The sequence below is a fragment of the Dermacentor andersoni genome, chromosome 4 (assembly GCF_023375885.2).
Source record: "Dermacentor andersoni chromosome 4, qqDerAnde1_hic_scaffold, whole genome shotgun sequence".
In the NCBI taxonomy this organism is placed as follows: domain Eukaryota; kingdom Metazoa; phylum Arthropoda; class Arachnida; order Ixodida; family Ixodidae; genus Dermacentor; species Dermacentor andersoni.
This window is the reverse complement of record NC_092817.1, coordinates 72,446,457-72,463,467: the sequence shown is the minus strand read 5'-3', so window position 1 is coordinate 72,463,467 and position 17,011 is coordinate 72,446,457. Positions and strand designations below refer to the sequence as shown.

General features: G+C 46.0%; 1 protein-coding gene across 1 annotated transcript in view; it reads left to right on the top strand.

The window, feature by feature from the left end:
* LOC126536779 (uncharacterized) overlaps positions 1-17,011 on the top strand; it is a 79,809-nt gene that overhangs the window by 9,668 nt on the left and 53,130 nt on the right. The window contains exons 4-10 of the mRNA XM_055074161.2: positions 621-763; positions 1,074-1,410; positions 11,135-11,316; positions 12,868-13,251; positions 14,328-14,463; positions 14,942-15,181; positions 16,854-16,924. Of these exons, the coding sequence (XP_054930136.2) occupies positions 621-763; positions 1,074-1,410; positions 11,135-11,316; positions 12,868-13,251; positions 14,328-14,463; positions 14,942-15,181; positions 16,854-16,924 (1,493 nt within the window). The remainder of the gene's footprint in view (positions 1-620; positions 764-1,073; positions 1,411-11,134; positions 11,317-12,867; positions 13,252-14,327; positions 14,464-14,941; positions 15,182-16,853; positions 16,925-17,011) is intronic.

The window sequence follows — 17,011 nt, the reverse complement described above, 5'->3', positions numbered from 1 at the left end:
AAAACAAATATATTTCATCAACATTAAATAACTGATATTAAACATGTTCAAGATTGCCACATTTTATATCACCTGCTCTTTTTTGATGTAATCGTCCAGTATGATCTTTAACATTTTTTTAGTCTTTACAAACACCTTAACAACTCCTTAATTCGGAGATACGATAATCGGCTCGAGCAGTGGCATCATGCCAGTTACTCACTTCTCTGATTTTGTGACTTATTTAGTATCTTGCAGTTTGGCTGAATGTTCTTGTTTATTTATCTCAAACTTGGTCCAGCCTGTTATACCTTTATTGGCACAGGCTTTGTCCCCTATAGCAGGGAAGAAGTTTGGGCGTGTTGGTAAGATACATACAAACTGGGATACATAGCGCAAGAATGACACAGGGACAAGCAGACATAAGCGCTCGTCCCGCAGGACAAGCGCTCGTCCCGTGTTTCTGCTTGTCCCTGTGTCATTCTTGCGCTATGTATCCCAGTTTGTATGTTGGCCCCTACCTTTTCTTATCCATTTGAAATTCTTTCTTTAAAGATTATGTTTCAGGTATAAAGTATTTATCCTTGCAATGCATCAGTTAAGTGCGCTCCAATTTAACTGTGCCTTTTAAAAAAATGCAGCTGGTCCTACTGAAGAACTTCCATCACAGTACACAGCATCAGTACCTGCACAGCCAGGGGGCCCACCAGCTAAAAGAAAGAGGGGGCGGCCGCCCAGAAGTGCCTCAATGGCACGCCCCACAAAAGTCACCATCATACCACAGGTAAGCAGGCAGGGAGAAATAGCATGTCTTGCTCGCTCATCGCAAGAACAGCTAGTTGTCCCTTACATGGGAAGGGGTGCCTCGTCCTTTCAGCCCTCTCTTGCCCTCTCGGTGCAAACAAACCAGGCATTAAAGTCTTTAATGCCGAACACTGAGTATATCCCACCACCCCCTTTAGAACTTCTTTCATGATTTGGGGAGAACAAAATGCATCACAAACACTAGGACACGTGGTACATTTTGTCAATATTCACTATTGAACCCACTACTCCCCTCATGCTTCACGTCTTTCCTGCAAACCACTGCCCAGGTTGATCCTGGACAAGCTGTTTTGACTGGTGACTCGCCAGCTGATGGCACGGTCAGCCTGGAAGCGGCCTCAAGTGTGGTCTCCTCACACGATCGTCAGCAGTGGACTTGCTCGCAGTGTGGCCGCCTGTACAGAGACAGTGTGCAGTTTGCCCGTCATCTGCAAGACCATTACCGGCCAGCCTATCTGCGGGAACTCATGGGTAGGCAGCGCGAGGGAGGCCGACCCCATGCCATCCGTGGGCGTGGAAGACCAAGGTCGCAGCCATTGGCGCTACAGACCGGCCAGGTTGTGGTTATGACAAGTTCTGGAGACACTTCAAATGCAGTGCCGTTGGGTGAGAAGCATATTATCACCACCGTATTATCAAAACACTCCGGTGCTTTTCCTATAAAACAGTTCTTGATTATTATTGTGTCCTTCACTTAAATGAAACTTTAAATAAACGAAACACATTTTTCTGTTGCTTCGAGTTCCGTTTAAGTAGTGTCTGTGCTATCTTCTTGCAATAGCTTGTTCCTTCATGTTAACCTGAATTCTCTATTATAGCTGCAGGAAAAGGAAAATTCGCATGTATATTGTGTGCTAGCAAGAGCAGTGCAACAGTGATCAAATCTTTAAAAGAAACTCGGCAAGCTTTTTAGAAGAGCAACGCTTCACAAAATATGTTTTGTATGTTTAGCTATTACAGATTTCATTGCTGCCTTCTGATGAAGAAAGTTGAGACATCACAGCAATGCACAGTGCTTCTATCCTGTTGCAGCTCTCCCTCTGCAGTAGTGCACGCCAAATTTATCCCACGAAACCGCATACACTAACTATGATAAGGACACCTAAAACTTATTGTTTATATGTTAAAACACTCTGATTGGGCCTGAACTGGTTATTACATGCAAATCTTGTTCATAAGGAAGCTCTGGAAGATGGATGTTTAGTTGATGGCAGCAGCAGCAATATGAAGCGATGTAACAGGTTGTCTATATTTGTTGTTTTTGACAGGAATGGTTTATATCACGCAAACTTCTGAAGTGACCAAAAGTACTACATTTTCACTGCACATGACTTCAATTTGTTCTAATACCTGAAATAGTTTGGGTACCTGAAATAGTTTGGGAGTGGAGTCCATATTTGTGGGCAGAATGAAGCTTGCCGAGAAATTCACTTTGTTATGGTGAAGTTCATTTTTTAAAGATGCTGAAGTGGCTAGAAATGTGGTAAAACAAAATTTTAAGCTGACGAAATAAATATGTGTTTAAAGGGGCACATTGTAAGGGTATGCCAGCAAATGGAAAGCATAACTAGAAAAAATCATGAGGCAAGACACAGAGAAAGGAACAAAAGGGCGCTGGACTAACAACTCCTTGTTGAGTTGTTACCAACTCACCTAACGAGCCACTCCTATGAATTCTTTTATAGAGGCACTGACACATTATTTTCCAGTCTTCTTTTTTTTTTCTTTAAATGAAGGTCTAGTACCTCTAAATTCAGAAAAAGTACTGTTAAGCCTCATAGTGATCTAAATAATTTAATATAATAGCTTTTCTACAGTCAGTTTTAGTTTCATTTATACTGTGGCATGATGTCTCGACACAGTATGTCGTCACTGGGGTGCATGTCGGGTGCACGTTAGATTTAGTTAGTGACACGGCGGTTAGTGACATTTAGATGCACGTTAGTTAGTTAGTGACACGGCGTATACTGCTTTTATTAGCACTTTCAAAACTGTTTACCATGAACACTTCCCCATGAAAAAAATGATGCGGCCACCCAAAGCACGAAAACCTTGGCTAACACCTGAGCTTCTTGGTATGGTTAAACACAAACACGTCATGTATGCTCGATTTGTGAAATCTAGAGATCCTGCCCTGCTCAGGGAGTTTAAGGAATACGGAAATAATCTCACAAATCAGCTTAGGGCTGCTAAGGACGCTTATTACGTGGGAGTTTTTAGTGACCCAGCCAATCAAGAAAGTGATGTGCTCTGGTGCAAATTGAACGCTTTGCTAAAGCCCAATTCAGTTTCAGCTATTCCACATGTTTTGTATCATAACGGGCAGAAACTTTCCGGAAATGCTATACCAAACGCGTTTAATGAAATCTTCACATTAAAACTACAGTTAAATGACATTAATGGCCTCACCAACTATACTCAGTTCCTTCCTGTAAGCGCGTTTACTAACACTCTATTTCTTGCCCCAACTAGCCCCTTAGAAATCTTTTCTCGCTTCAGCGATATAGGTAACAGCCGGTCCTTGGACTCTGATGGCATCCAGATTCGCCCCATAAAGTATGTGCTTGATATTATATGCCCTGTTCTTACCCATATTTATAACTTAATATTAACTACAGGCATATTTCCAAAACAAATGCAGACTTCACGCGTTGTTCCAGTCTTCAAGCATGGTGATAAGGGGGCACTAAACAACTATAGACCCATTTCGATAATTCCAGTGTTTTCGAAAGATATTGAGAAATTAATGCATATCAGATTGCTATCATTTCTTAATCACCACAATTTGTTTCAAGACTTTCAACATGGGTTTAGGAAGCATCGCTCTACCGAAACAGTCCTCTTGACTCATAAAGAAATAATTATAGGTGCATTCAGTCGCAATCAAATGGCATTAGGCATATACGTAGATTTTTCCAAGTCATTTGACTTAATTGCTCCTACCATCCTTCTTAGAAAATTAGAAAACTATGGTGTGCGTGGAACAGCGGATGCGCTTTTAGAATCCTATCTTTCAAACAGGACACAATTCGTAGATACCAACAATGAAACATCTGCAAAGAAGCCGGTCATTGTTGGTGTGCCACAGGGAAGCATTCTAGGGCCACTCTTATTTTTGATTTACATAAATGATATTGGACATCCACCCGTTCGTAGCAATTGCTACGAGTGGATGTCTGATTTTCTCTTTATTTATTACTTCTCTCCACCTTGCGGGTTTCCACAGAACTACTGCATCATAAATGATATTGTACACTGCACAGACAACGCAACATTCATCTCATATGCTGATGACACGACAGTTTTTATTACAGGTGTAATATGTGGATTTATTACGACACACTAGGCACAGTCTAGTTGCACCGGCAGTACACAACTCTGATCGCGCGCACAGCAGCACAAGAGCCGTCTTCTTCGTCCTCCTTTTCACTACAATGGCCCCAGGGAGAGTAGAGGAGCCATCCTGGCGACTTACGGTGTAGGTAGGATGAGGGGGTCATAGTACGGCTTAAGTCGGTTGACATTAACCGTGTAACGCCCGCGATGCCTAAGGTCTGGTGATGGTGTCACAGGTTCTACAACGTAGGTGACAGCGGAGGTACGGTCTATGATGCGGTAGGGGCCATCATAGCGTGCAAGGAGTTTAGTTGAAAGGCCAGGTCTATGAGGTGGGACCCACAACCAAACAAGGGAACCAGTCAGAAAAAGTGGTGTAAACGTGCCACTGTCATGCTGCAGCTCTTGACGACCTTGAGCAGTGGTCGTAAGGGTTCGCGCGAGCTGCCTACAGTCCTCGGCGTATTTGGCGGCTTCAGACACAGGCGTGCATTCGGAAGCGTCGGGTCGGTATGGTAGCAGTGTGTCCATAGTACACGAGGGCTCTCGTCCATACAGCAGAAAAAAGGGTGAAAAGCCAGTGGTAGCTTGTGTGGCTGTATTATAGGCATATGTGACGAAGGGAAAAACAGTGTCCCAGTTACTCAGTAAAGTGGAAAGTTGGGCTAGTTGGTGAGTAATCATCATACCTTGCTGGTGAAGCAGCGCACTGACACGGACACAGTGAAGACACACAAGAAAAGACGACACTCACTGCTTGCAACTATTTTATTTTAGAACACATACTTCATATTTATATACCTGCGCACCCTCAGATGTCAAAGATGATCAAGGCAAGATTAAAGGCATTTTTTAAAAATCATTTGTCCGCGCATACTCGGGCGTCAAAGAAATGGCACCTATCTATCATGGTGTGCAATCGTATCGTAATTTGTTGCAACCCTAACAGCTTAGCGAGTGTCGTCTTTTCTTGTGTGTCTTCACTGTGTCCGTGTCAGTGCGCTGCTTCACCAGTAAGGTATGATGATTCCCAGTTACTGTGGTCCGAGGCGACGTACATAGTCAACATGTCACCGAATGTGCGGTTGAACCCCTCTGTCAAGCCGTTCGTTTGCGGGTGGTAGGCTGTAGACTTGCGGTGAACGATGCTGCATGCGGCGAGAAGGGCTTGGATTACTTCGGACAAGAAAACGCATCCCCTGTCGCTGAGCAGTTCGCATGGTGCGCCATGTCAAAGCACGAAGTTCCGCAAGATGAAAAACGCAACTTCGCGCACAGAGGCTGCCGGGAGTGCGGCAGTCTCAGCGTAGTGCGTCAAGTGGTCGACACCTACAATTATCCAATGGTTACCCGAGGAGCTGCATGGAAGTGGCCTGTGTAGGTCTATGCCGACGTGGTCGAAGGGCCGAGACGGGCAGGGCAGCGGCTGTAGCTCAGCAGGAGGCTGCTGTGGAATTTTACATCGTTGGCACGGCGTGCAAGCGCATACATATTGACGGACGAAGTGACACATGCCGTGCCAGTAGAAATGCTGGCTTAGCCGAGAATACATTTTCAGAATGCCGGCGTGACCATTATGAGGAGCAGCATGAAAATAAGCGCATATATCAGAACGCATGTGTCGTGGTATCACGAGGAGCCATTTGCGACCATCAGGCAAATAATTTCTGCGGTAAAGGACATTGTCGCGTACCGCAAAGTGAGCAGCTTGGCAATGAAGTGTTCGAGAAGAGGGTGTGGCGGATGGGTCATAGAGGAAATTCAGCATAGTTGAAAGCAGGGGATCCTTACGCTGCTCGTCCGGCATATCAGTGACATTGAAGGCTGACATGGATGTGAAGAGCGGAGACACTGAAGCCACATCAGAAGGTAGCGGTGATCGGGAAAGCGTATCGGCGTCAGAGTGCTTTGTGCCCGATCGGTAGGCAACGCAGATGTCATATTCGTGTAAGCAAAGTGCCTATCCGCCTAGGTGACCTGACGGATCCTTCAACGAGGACAGCCAGCAAAGGGAATGGTGGTTGGTGACAATGTCAAAAGGGCGACCATATAGGTATGGACGAAATTTGACGAGAGCCCAAATAATGGCCATGCACTCCTTTTCTGTTACAGAGTAGTTGGTTTCTGCGTTCTTTAAAGTGCGGCTTGCATACGCCACGACGTGCTCGTCGTAGCCGTCTTTCCATTGTGTGAGGACTGCACCAAGTCCAATGCCGCTGGCGTCCGTGTGTACTTTTGTAGGCGATGTGGGATCGTAGTGTCGAAGAATCGGTGGCGAAGTGAGTAGTCGACGTGGTTGCTTGAAGGCTTCGTCACAGGAAGTTGACCACGCGGGGATGCCGTTGGTAGCGGTAAGCAAATTGGTCAGTGGTGCGATGATAGTTGCAAAATTGCGCACAAAATGCCGAAAGTAAGAGCAGAGCCCCATAAAGCTGCGGAGTGCCTTAAGAGTAGTGGGCATCGGAAACTCTGCGACCGCGCGAAGCTTGGCTGGGCCAGGAAGCACACTGTCCTTCGATACGTGTCCCAATATTGTTAACTTGCGGGCAGCAAAACGGCACTTTTTGATGTTGAGTTGGAGGCCAGCAGAGGTGAGGCAGGTCAGGATCTCACGCATGCGAACGAGGTGCGTCGGGAAATCTGGCGAAAACACCACAATATCGTCAAGGTAACACAGACATGTTTTTCACTTGTAGTTACGAAGGATGGTGTCCATTATACGCTCGAAAGTAGTGGGCGTGTTGCAGAGCCCGAATGGCCTTACGGTAAATTCATACAAGCCGTCGGGCATGATGAAAGCTGTCTTCTCACAGTCATCTTCTGCCATCGGCACTTGCCAATAGCCGGAGCGAAGGTCCAAAGATAAGAAGTACTCCGCACCTTGTAAGGAGTCAAGGGCGTCATCTATCCGAGTCAGCGGATGGACATCATTACGAGTGATCTTATTGAGTCGATGGTAATCCACACAGAAGCGTATTGACCCATCCTTCTTGAGCACTAATACTACAGGAGACGCCCGAGGACTGTGGGAAGGGCTAATGACGCCACGGTGCAGCATATCATCGACCTGCTCATTAATGATCTGTTGCTCGGCTGCCGACACGCAGTATGGTCACTGGCGTAAAGGAGGATGGGAACCAGTGTGGACACTGTGACGGTTGCCGTACGCCCCAGAGATGGTTGTTCACAATCAAACGACGAGCGAAAATTCTGAAGAAAGCGAGGACTTGGTGGCGATACGGAGGTGGCAGATCGGCGTCTATGACAGATTCAAGAACGTCTGACGATGACGACGACAATGATAATGATGACATGCACAGCACGGGAGAAGTGAGGGCGTCGAGCTCATAACAGGCTGTGTTGTCGGAAACGTCGAGAATGTGAAGCGGGTCAAGGGGCTGAACACGACCTAGTGATTCGCCGCGCAGTAAGGTCACAGGGTAGTGAGACGGGTTACACACAAGCATAGATGATAATCCAGATACAGTGGTGAGGACAGCAAACGGGAGAGGTAGGGCCTTGCGATGTAGAAAAATAGGCGGTGGTGTAAAAAGTACTGTAGCGTTTGGCGCGGTAGAGCAAGAGACGGGCACAAGCACAGACATTTCGGGTGGTATGTCCGTATCGGGTACAACGGTGAGCTTGGAGGCTTTATCTTCAGAAGGATCAGGCAGCGGGGAATCGGCAAGCGGGAAAAGCTCCACTTTGGCACGGGTACAGTCGATGATGGCGCGATGGTGAGACAAGAAGTCCCAGCCAAGAATTATGTCGTGTGAACATGAAGACAGCACGAAAAATTCAACAACATAGACAATGCCGTCTATGACCACCCATGCAGTACATTCAGCAAGCAGGGCTATATGCTGCGCAGATGCGGTGCGTAGAAGCATACTAGACAACGGCGGTGTGACCTTGTGGAGGTTACGACAAAGCTTTTCGTCGATAACAGAAACTGCAGCCCCAGTATCAATAAGCACAATTGCGGCGGTTCCTTCGACCAAAATGTCCAATAAATTGCGTGGCGACTGTGCAGGCCTTGTAGAAGTTGCGAAGCTTGCAGTTCGTGCCTGCGGGACTGCAGCAACTAGTTTCCCTCACTAGGTGACTGGCGGCGACGTAAGGGGGAAAGCGAGCGACAATGCGGTGATGGCGACCGATGGGTGCTGACAGGGCATCGTGGAGGCAGCGAGAACTCGGGGTTGGGAAGCATCGCATGGAATATGGAATATATGGAATAGCCACATCCAGGTGTTGCGACAGCAGCGTTAACAGGTGGCATGCGACGATGGCAGAAGCGTGCGACATGGCCGGCGATACCGCATGCGAAGCATATGGGCCAGTTGTCGCGTGTACGCCAAGGGGTCTGAACTGGGCATCGAGATGGAATTAGGGGCGACGCGGGAGGAGGTGCAGCTTGAAGTCGCATTGGCACAGGAAACGCGAACGTCGGCGGCGCAGGTCGCGTGGCGAATTCGGCATAGGTCATAAGTGCAACCACGGGAGGGCAGGGTTGAACTAAAGGTAAAGACCCAGCAGGTTCCCCGTGAATGGCCCGCCTTATGGAAGCAGCCAGAGATGTGTCAGGCTGGGGAGGTCGATCGTTGAGAGGCAGCATAGACAGGTGGCGCACCACCTCCTCACGAATTAAATCTTTAATCTCAACAGAGAGCGATGCTGCTGGCGTGGAGTTGGAGTGAAGCGTGAGGCCTGAGAGAGAGTCGCCAGGTGCAACAGCGCTGCGCGCAAGGACCCTTTGTCGACGCAGCTCATCGAAGCTCTGGCAAAGAGTGACGACAGCAGCGACAGAAGTAGGGTTTCGCGCCAGGAGCATTTGAAATGCGTCGTCCTCGATGCCCTTGAGGATGTGCTTCACGTTGTCTTCTTCACTCATGGTGGAACCTATGCGGGCGCAAATATCCACGACATCCTCTATGTAGCTGGTGTAAGTCTCGCCGGGCTGTTGAGCGCGCTGGCGTAAGCGCTGTTCAGCCTGGAGTTTTCGCAAGGCTGGGCGACCGAAGACTTTTGCGTATGCTGTTTTGAAAGCGGACCAGGTCTGCAGTTCCCTTTCATGATTGTGGAACCAGAGGTTCGCTACGTCAGCAAGATAGAAGATGACGGTATGTAGCTTCGTCGGGTCATCCCACTTGTTCTGATCACTGACGCGCTCGTAGGTAGAGAGACAATCGTTGACGTCAGTCTCACCTGATCCGCTAAAAACAGGAGGGTCTCGCTGCTGCTGGACGGCGCCGCACATGATAGGAGTGGCGGATGCTCCAAGCGGATTGTTGGGAGCCTGGTTCATGGTAGTGGCTGGAGCAGTTGTCAAAGTTCGGCTGCTAAGTTCCAGGATGAGGTCGGGGAGTGCAGCACCTTCCACCAAATGTAATATGTGGATTTATTACGAGACACTAGGCACAGTCTAGTTGCACTGGCAGTACACAACGCTGATCGCGCGCACAGCAGCACAAGAGCCGTCTTCTTCGTCCTCCTCTTCACTACACAGGGAACTTGGAAACAGAGATAGAAGCAATGGCTAACAAAACGCTGTCTAACCTAGATGCCTGGGCCACGGTAAATTTAAAAAAAATAAACCCTTCAAGAACACAAGTTATTTTGTACACGCCTAAAGGAAAAACACTGACAAAGAAGTTGAATTTATTTTTGGGCTCTCAGCAGTTAGAGTTGGTGGATTCTGTTGAAACCCTTGGAATACATTTTTCAAAGCACCTTGCATGGAATGTACATGTTGAAAACCTCCATTCAAAGATGTCATCTGCCATTGGTGTCCTTGCACGTACGGGATGTATTCTTCCTACAAAGGTGAAGATTATGATCTACAATGTGTTAGTGTCCTCTATGTTCCACTATTGCAGCATAGTGTGGTGTACTACTGGCGTAACAAATTTGCGCAAGCTGTATTTGCTGCACAAAAGAGCCATACGACATATTGCTGCTGTCCATTATGCTTCTTCTACAAAACATCTTTTTACAAAGTATGAAATTCTTCCAGTGTTCTGTTTATATAATTATAGGATGATGCTTTGTTACAAAGCTTTTGTTAAGTATGGTACCAATACCATAATTAATCTTGCTAAGTTAAAAGCAAGCACAAGTGTTCGTTCAACCAGGCACAAAGAAATGTGGACTGTACCCACCCCTAGAACTTCTTATGATGAACAATCTTTGTCCTATAAATTACCTTCCCTTTTGAACCTATTAAACCATGGAGATTTGGATCCTTCGTGTAATCAAAATTCTCTCCTTAAACGTTTCGCCCAGACCATTTATTTTCAGGAATAGTACATCCTTTCGAATTTTTTTCCCTCTACTTGTCGATCGCTGTTTTTCGTGTTCATGCCATTTCAGGCGTATGTAATTGTGTTGTATTGTTCTCGTGCTTTGTTACAAAACTTTTTTTGTTGCTCGATGTTATGTAATATTAGTTCATTTACTTTAACTCTTTGTGCATGACTGACCGTCATCCTGCTGTTTTGCCAACTGTAAAGGGGTCTGGACCTCGTCAAGCTGCTCAAGCTTTTAGTCCCATACTCCTCCTATTCCAAGGAAAACAAAGTTGATTGATTGAGTGATTGATTGATTGATTGATTTCTACTTTGTTTAGAAGCTTTAATGTCATTTCTAAGTTAGTTTTCTACTTTTGTTTGATTCGGGAACATGTTAGAGTCGAGCAAATATCGCCTGCCAAAGGAATCAGCAGTGCATTATCACGCTTTCTTTTTTCATCTTGCTTAATTCGACTCCCCGTATAATTTGATAAATTTTGTCGATCCTCTCAGGGTCTAATTAATGCAATTCGAGTGTATTTATTTAGTTACGGTGCTCTGAGGCTTGCGTGAAGAACTATGTGCAGATGTTGTTTTTGAGGCATTGCAGATCGTTTTTCCATGAAGCTTGCACATCTAACCTGTTACAGCAGCATGACACTATGTTATTAACTTTTTGTCTTTTACAATTTACCTTCAACATTTAGAGGCAATTACTGAGGAGGCCAGTGGAGCCCTCTTAATTCAAGGTGACGCAGTGGGCCAGATGACAAACCAGAATGGAGCTGTGATTGATGACAAGGAGTCCCAGGAGAAGGACACATTGGAAGAAGGAAACCGCACGCAGCTTCTCATCCAGCTGCAGGATGGCTCCATTCATGAGATACTGGTAACAATCCTTAAAGAAAATTTTGTTTTTCAGCAGTCCATGTTTTGGACAAGCTCAGCTGGCAAACACACTCCCACTAAGAGGTGCTGGATGAGCACAGCTCACTCATGGCAGCTGTTCCTCTTTTTTAACGTCCAACACAAGCATGGCTCATATATTCAGTCACATGTTAATCATAAATGGTGGCTCAAACAGTACTGCCTGATTAAAATATAACGTAAAGAAATGTAGGAATCTAGCATGAGAAAGAAACAAACCATTAGCTGAGCACTGTTGCAGTTCTGGCAACATCAGTGAGCGAGGTCTATTCATTGATGATGCAAAAAACAGCTTTTATTGCGAAAGCAATACTGCTCGCACTTTCGGCCCATCGGTGGTCGTGGTACCTCCTTACACAGCTGCGCGTCACGTGACCGTGTGACGTCACGCCAGACCGAGAGACGGGGCCCCAGCTCACGGCATCGATGGTGGAGGCGAAGCCTTGCGCGCCGCTGCTGCGGCGCTACCGAGAGAGGGCGCTCGCTGGTGTGACGTCACGCTAGGAGGATAAATGGGGCTACAGCTCGGCTCCTCGCAGTGGTCGGCGCGCTGCCTTGCGCTATGTCGGATGATGTATAGCCATAAGTTTAACAAAGGGCAACCATGTCCACACCATCAGCCGAACCAAGGCACAGCCAAGGGTATTGCTTTCGCAATCTTCCAGGCTTAACCAAGCTAAGCCTTCAGCCAATTTTTTGTAATGGCAAGTGTCACAAAGGCTCTTGATGGAGTGGAGAGAGTACAATGCACATGCCAGCTCTCCGAGTAAATGTCTGAATTAATTCCAGCCACTTACAGGAGATCAACACAATACTTTGTGTGTGGAAAGCCAGTATACACGGCGGTGGTGCCCTTTATTAGCAGTACTTTTAAGACTAGTGCATGGCCATCAGCTTCGTATTGTCATGTGGTGGTGATGTTGAAGAACACAGTAGCAATACTGTGAAAGACAAAACTAACTTTTATTCGGCGAACCTGTGCCCACAAAAACAGGCTACACTTATAGCACAACGATAGCCGCGAACACGGTCGGCGATCCTCGAAAAGCGCATCAGCTTTTATACATCAGTCGTCGAATGTTCCAGAGTAATCGCTGGGACCCGCGTGCCTTCCACAAAGTTCTACATTATTCGCGTCGCGCACTCATGTAATCAGATTACACAACTTTCGGTCACAGACAGCGGATGGAACCATCGATAACATTCCAGAAACTTCCGATACATGCAGGCGCGTCCTGCGCTGTGCGATAACATTTGTTAGGCAGTAAAATGTGTCGCCCGTTATAGGCAAGCAAGTACACGTGTCAATATGCTACGTTACTTTAAAGAGCTCAAGGTGGTCAAAATTAATCCAGAGTCCCCCACTACTGCGCGCCTCATAATCAGGTTATTGTTTTGGCTCATGAAAGCCCAGAATTTAATTTAATTTGTAAATATAGATGGCAGCCATTACCATTTGTGCATATAACTTTCATGCTAGAGGGACTTCAATGTCTGACGTCTTGATTTGCAGGCCTATGATGGGAATCTCAACCTGCCAGCCACCGCAGCCATCGTTGAGGGGCAGCAGCCAGGTGAAGGTATTCAACTAGTAGAAGACAGCTCCTGTGCAGCAGCTCCAGCAACCACCATGACTCTGACAACTCTCGATCAGCTGTCGTTGCGTCAGTTCCCACAGGAGGCAGTGGTGGCTGTGCCAAATGGTGAGCCTGCCATACAGCGGCAACGGCAACAGCAGCCGGCTATTGTTGTCAGACGTGGCCGAAAGCCAAAGGCAAGTGGGGCAACCACTCGCGAGTCAGGCGCCATGGCCGCACGAAGGTTTGAAGAAGTAGAACGGCAATCGGCTGGCAAGTACAACCTGAGAACAACGCGCAAGGCCCTTGTCGTCGATGAGGTGAGGTTCCCCTGAAAATAAAACTGAGAAAGGAGTGTAGAATAACAAATGGAGTGGCAGTACTGTGTTTATCAAGCATCCTTATTAGTGTTGTAAACTGTGTTGGCTTGTTCTTTGCTTACTTCTTCCTTTCTACACCCAATGGTTTTGAAGAATGGTAAACTGGACAAGCAAAACTCTTGCTTGGGCTAGTTGGTTCATGCTTGAATTAGTAAAGGCAAGGCGCAGAAGACAGGACTCAAGATGAAACACAAACGACAGGACCGGCGCCACTCACAACAATCAATGTGAGTGGCGCCGGTCCTGTCATTTGTGTTTCATCTTGAGTCCTGGTCTTCTGCGCCTTGCCTTTACTAATTCAAACTGGACGAGTTAGTATTAATTCATTATTCATACAGAACAAATGACAAAGACGGGGAAGACAGAAATGACAGGACACCATTTGGTTGCTGACTAGCAACTGAATGGTGTTGTAGATTTGGGGAAACTGTGTTCTGTACTTACATTTCTCTTTTGTGACAAATGTGATGGTTGTGTTGTTGAGTTTCAGATGTTGCCTGCAAATATGCCCTTCTTGTAACGTTCCACTTTGGGAGTTAAAAAAGTGTTACTGAGCCCCTTGGCTAGACATTGTTCAGTAAAGTAGGCCGTCAAAGCTCTACTAGAAATTTTTAGCTACACAGGCATATGTTGAAGGCTTTAAGTGGGTCCTCCAGACATGAATGTGTGTATATTCACATCTTACGGCCTGTCTTCATCATTATGTTCTTGTAGCGCTTTTTTTGTTCAGGTCTTCCAGTCTCCCTGACCTTTGAAATTCTTTGCCGCTTTTTTTCGAATGGGCAGTGAAAGAGTGTCAAAAGGCAGTAAAAGGCCCTTTGCTGAAGAAAAATGTATGCTATTGCATGCTGTACATTAGAAGGAAGTGGCTACTTGTCAGACTTAAAATGAAAGGTTGCCTGGGAAAGCAAAACCACCATGTGTCATGTGATGTTTGGAACCATTCATCCTCTAAAAAACACGTGATGACAAAAAAAAAAAATTGCCCAAGTATACATCAACATTATGCATTGCAGGGTAATGACGAGGACTCTGATTATGAAGGGGATGACTACTCGGACTATGAAAGTGGCTACGATGGCAAGTATGCCTCTGGTTTCGAATCAGACTCCCAGCTGCCCAGTGGCCAAGTTTCTGGAAACGAGCTCATAGGCAAGTATCAAGATGGTCTTTACTGGTGTTTTTACCTAGTTAGTGAGGTTTGTACACCCCAGTGCTGGGCTGGTGCATCTGTAATGAACCCTCACTGCTTTTAGGACCAGACCACTGCACTATGTGCAGGCAGCCGGTGCTTTTGAGCACACACTTCCCTGTACATTAGGCACTATCGACTGCTTCAGTACTAACTGGCTGCTGCAGTGGTAATGGGCTGCTTGAGCTTGCAAGAAAAGCTTTTCCACTGTGAAGGTTTCTGATGGGTGGCGGGGACAGACAAGGACACCAGCACAAAATGGCTAGCAGCCAAGCTATGCCCAAATGCTGGGCCCTGCCTGAAGGAATGTGTAGCCTTATGTAGTGGCTGCAACTGCTGCAGGAGCCTGAAATAGATGAAAAAAAAGAAAAGAGCAGTGGAAGTTTCTGATGTTATTCTGAAGCGTAAAAAAGTTTGTTTGTTTGTCTTTGTTTGCAGGTCCTCGTATCGCAACAACAGCTGAAGGGGAGCCCACAGCTCCAAACAGTCAAGCTCTGGCCAGTGACGTTCCCAAGGAGCTGCATGTAGCTGTGGAGATGTTGACCTCATTGCCTTGCCAGTCTAATGACCAACCAATGGATATAAGTGATGGCTCCAGTGGACCAGTCCAGTCTTCGGAGGATACACAGCAGAAACAACAGGCAAGGGCTAAGGGACTGTTTCAGTTCTGCTTCTTCTGTGATTTAATTCTTTCATTACTGGCAGAAAATCAGCGTAACTTATAAAAGCGCCTGAATATGTATTCTTTATGGAAGATGCTATTACAGAAATTTGCCAGTAGGTCAAGCAGCAAGAAAATAAAAGAAAACGAAAAGGCTGTTTGTGCCAGGTGCCTTTTATAGTGAGCATTTCAGCAGGCTTAAAGCCACAGACTAACAATAAACATCTTCTGGTCTGTATAAACAAAACAAAATTTTTGATACGGTCTACTTATCACCCATATACTTTGACAAATATGGATTGACGGATTGTGCTTGTTGCTCACACATAAAAGGTTAATAAGCTTAACAGGTACTGATTGCCTAGTTGGTTGTTCATGAAAATCAGTGCATTTGGAACACACATATATGAATCCTCATTTTTTTCCGTGTCTGCGTTTTCCAAATGCACTGTTTTTAATTAAGTCATGCGAACAACCTCCTTGAAAGAAGCCAGCAGCTGTTGACATTGAAGACTGCATAGGAAAGTGTAGAACTCCTTCCCTGTTATAATGTTGCTAAAGTTCAGATTCTGTTATGCAAACAACATGTTTGTCTAATGCATTTTTCCTGCTGGCATGTTCTGTTCCTCCGGTTCTATGAAAAGTATATTACAATGATTGTACTGTACTGGTAGAACTACTTGAAGGGGAATGCACTATTGACTTACTGTAGCTGTTATGGGGCTCTATTATTTGAAATGCTGGCAGTTGCTGCTGATATCACCAAATGTTTGGAAAAACAATCTCAGGGACATGCCCAGATCTATGCACACGTGGAAGTAGTTTTGTAGAACCAACGCAAGTTCTACTCCATGAGATGGCGAGGTCGGTTAGTCTGTTTCCACTTTATTCAGGGCTTCCAAGGAAAGGCATGGCGTCTGGGGAGAAATGGAGAAGATTGTGCCCTGAAAGGAAAATATAGCATTTTCATCAGCATCTCATTTATGATTATTGCCATGAACACGTGACATGCTGCGTACCATGTCACACTGAGAGCACTTGCATTTGACATGCTGAGTTTGTAGGCCTGTACTGAATTTACGCTTCATGAATGAGGACTCTCTTGTGGGGAAAGAAAGATGGTCCAAAATGGATGCACACATTACGATCAAGTACAGAAGCAAGGCTGCACGTGGCAGTAGCATTTTGCCACTGGATATGAGTTCACAGGTTCAATTTACACCGTGGTGGCCATATTCTGATGGGGGCAGATTACAAAAGCAATCATGTACTGTGCTTTGGATGCATGTTGGAAAACCCTAGCTAGTCAGAATTGATCTGGCACTTTCTACCACAATGTCCCCGATAGTCCACTGTGCAGCTTCAAGACATTAAACCCAACAATGCAACTTTTTAGCCTGTCATGAGGCCTTTGCATGGAGCATTTTCTTCCTATGCTTGTGCACACATAGATGCACAGCATACATTGTGGACATTGTGGCTCGTCCTGTCTGCTCCTTTCTGTGTCCGTGTTTCACTTCGCGCTAGAAGCCAAAAATCATGTTACCGTACCAACTCGCCCAACTGTCTATCCTTTTGCATGACATTGTGCAGTCACCTCTGACAACTCAAGCATTCATCAGTGTGAATATTAAGTGAAAAAAAAAAACAACAACCAGAGTGTCAAACCGAAACTTTTTCTTTTTCCAGCTTTCGATCTGATTCACCAAAAACGGTTTATACCGGTGTCACTTCGGCACTTCGGAGGCCCTTTGAACCAAGTATTTCGACTCAATGGCAAATAGGGTGGCGTTACTTGGGAAGATTCGACAGCCATCAAGTCAAAAGTAACTCGAGTCGACAGAGTT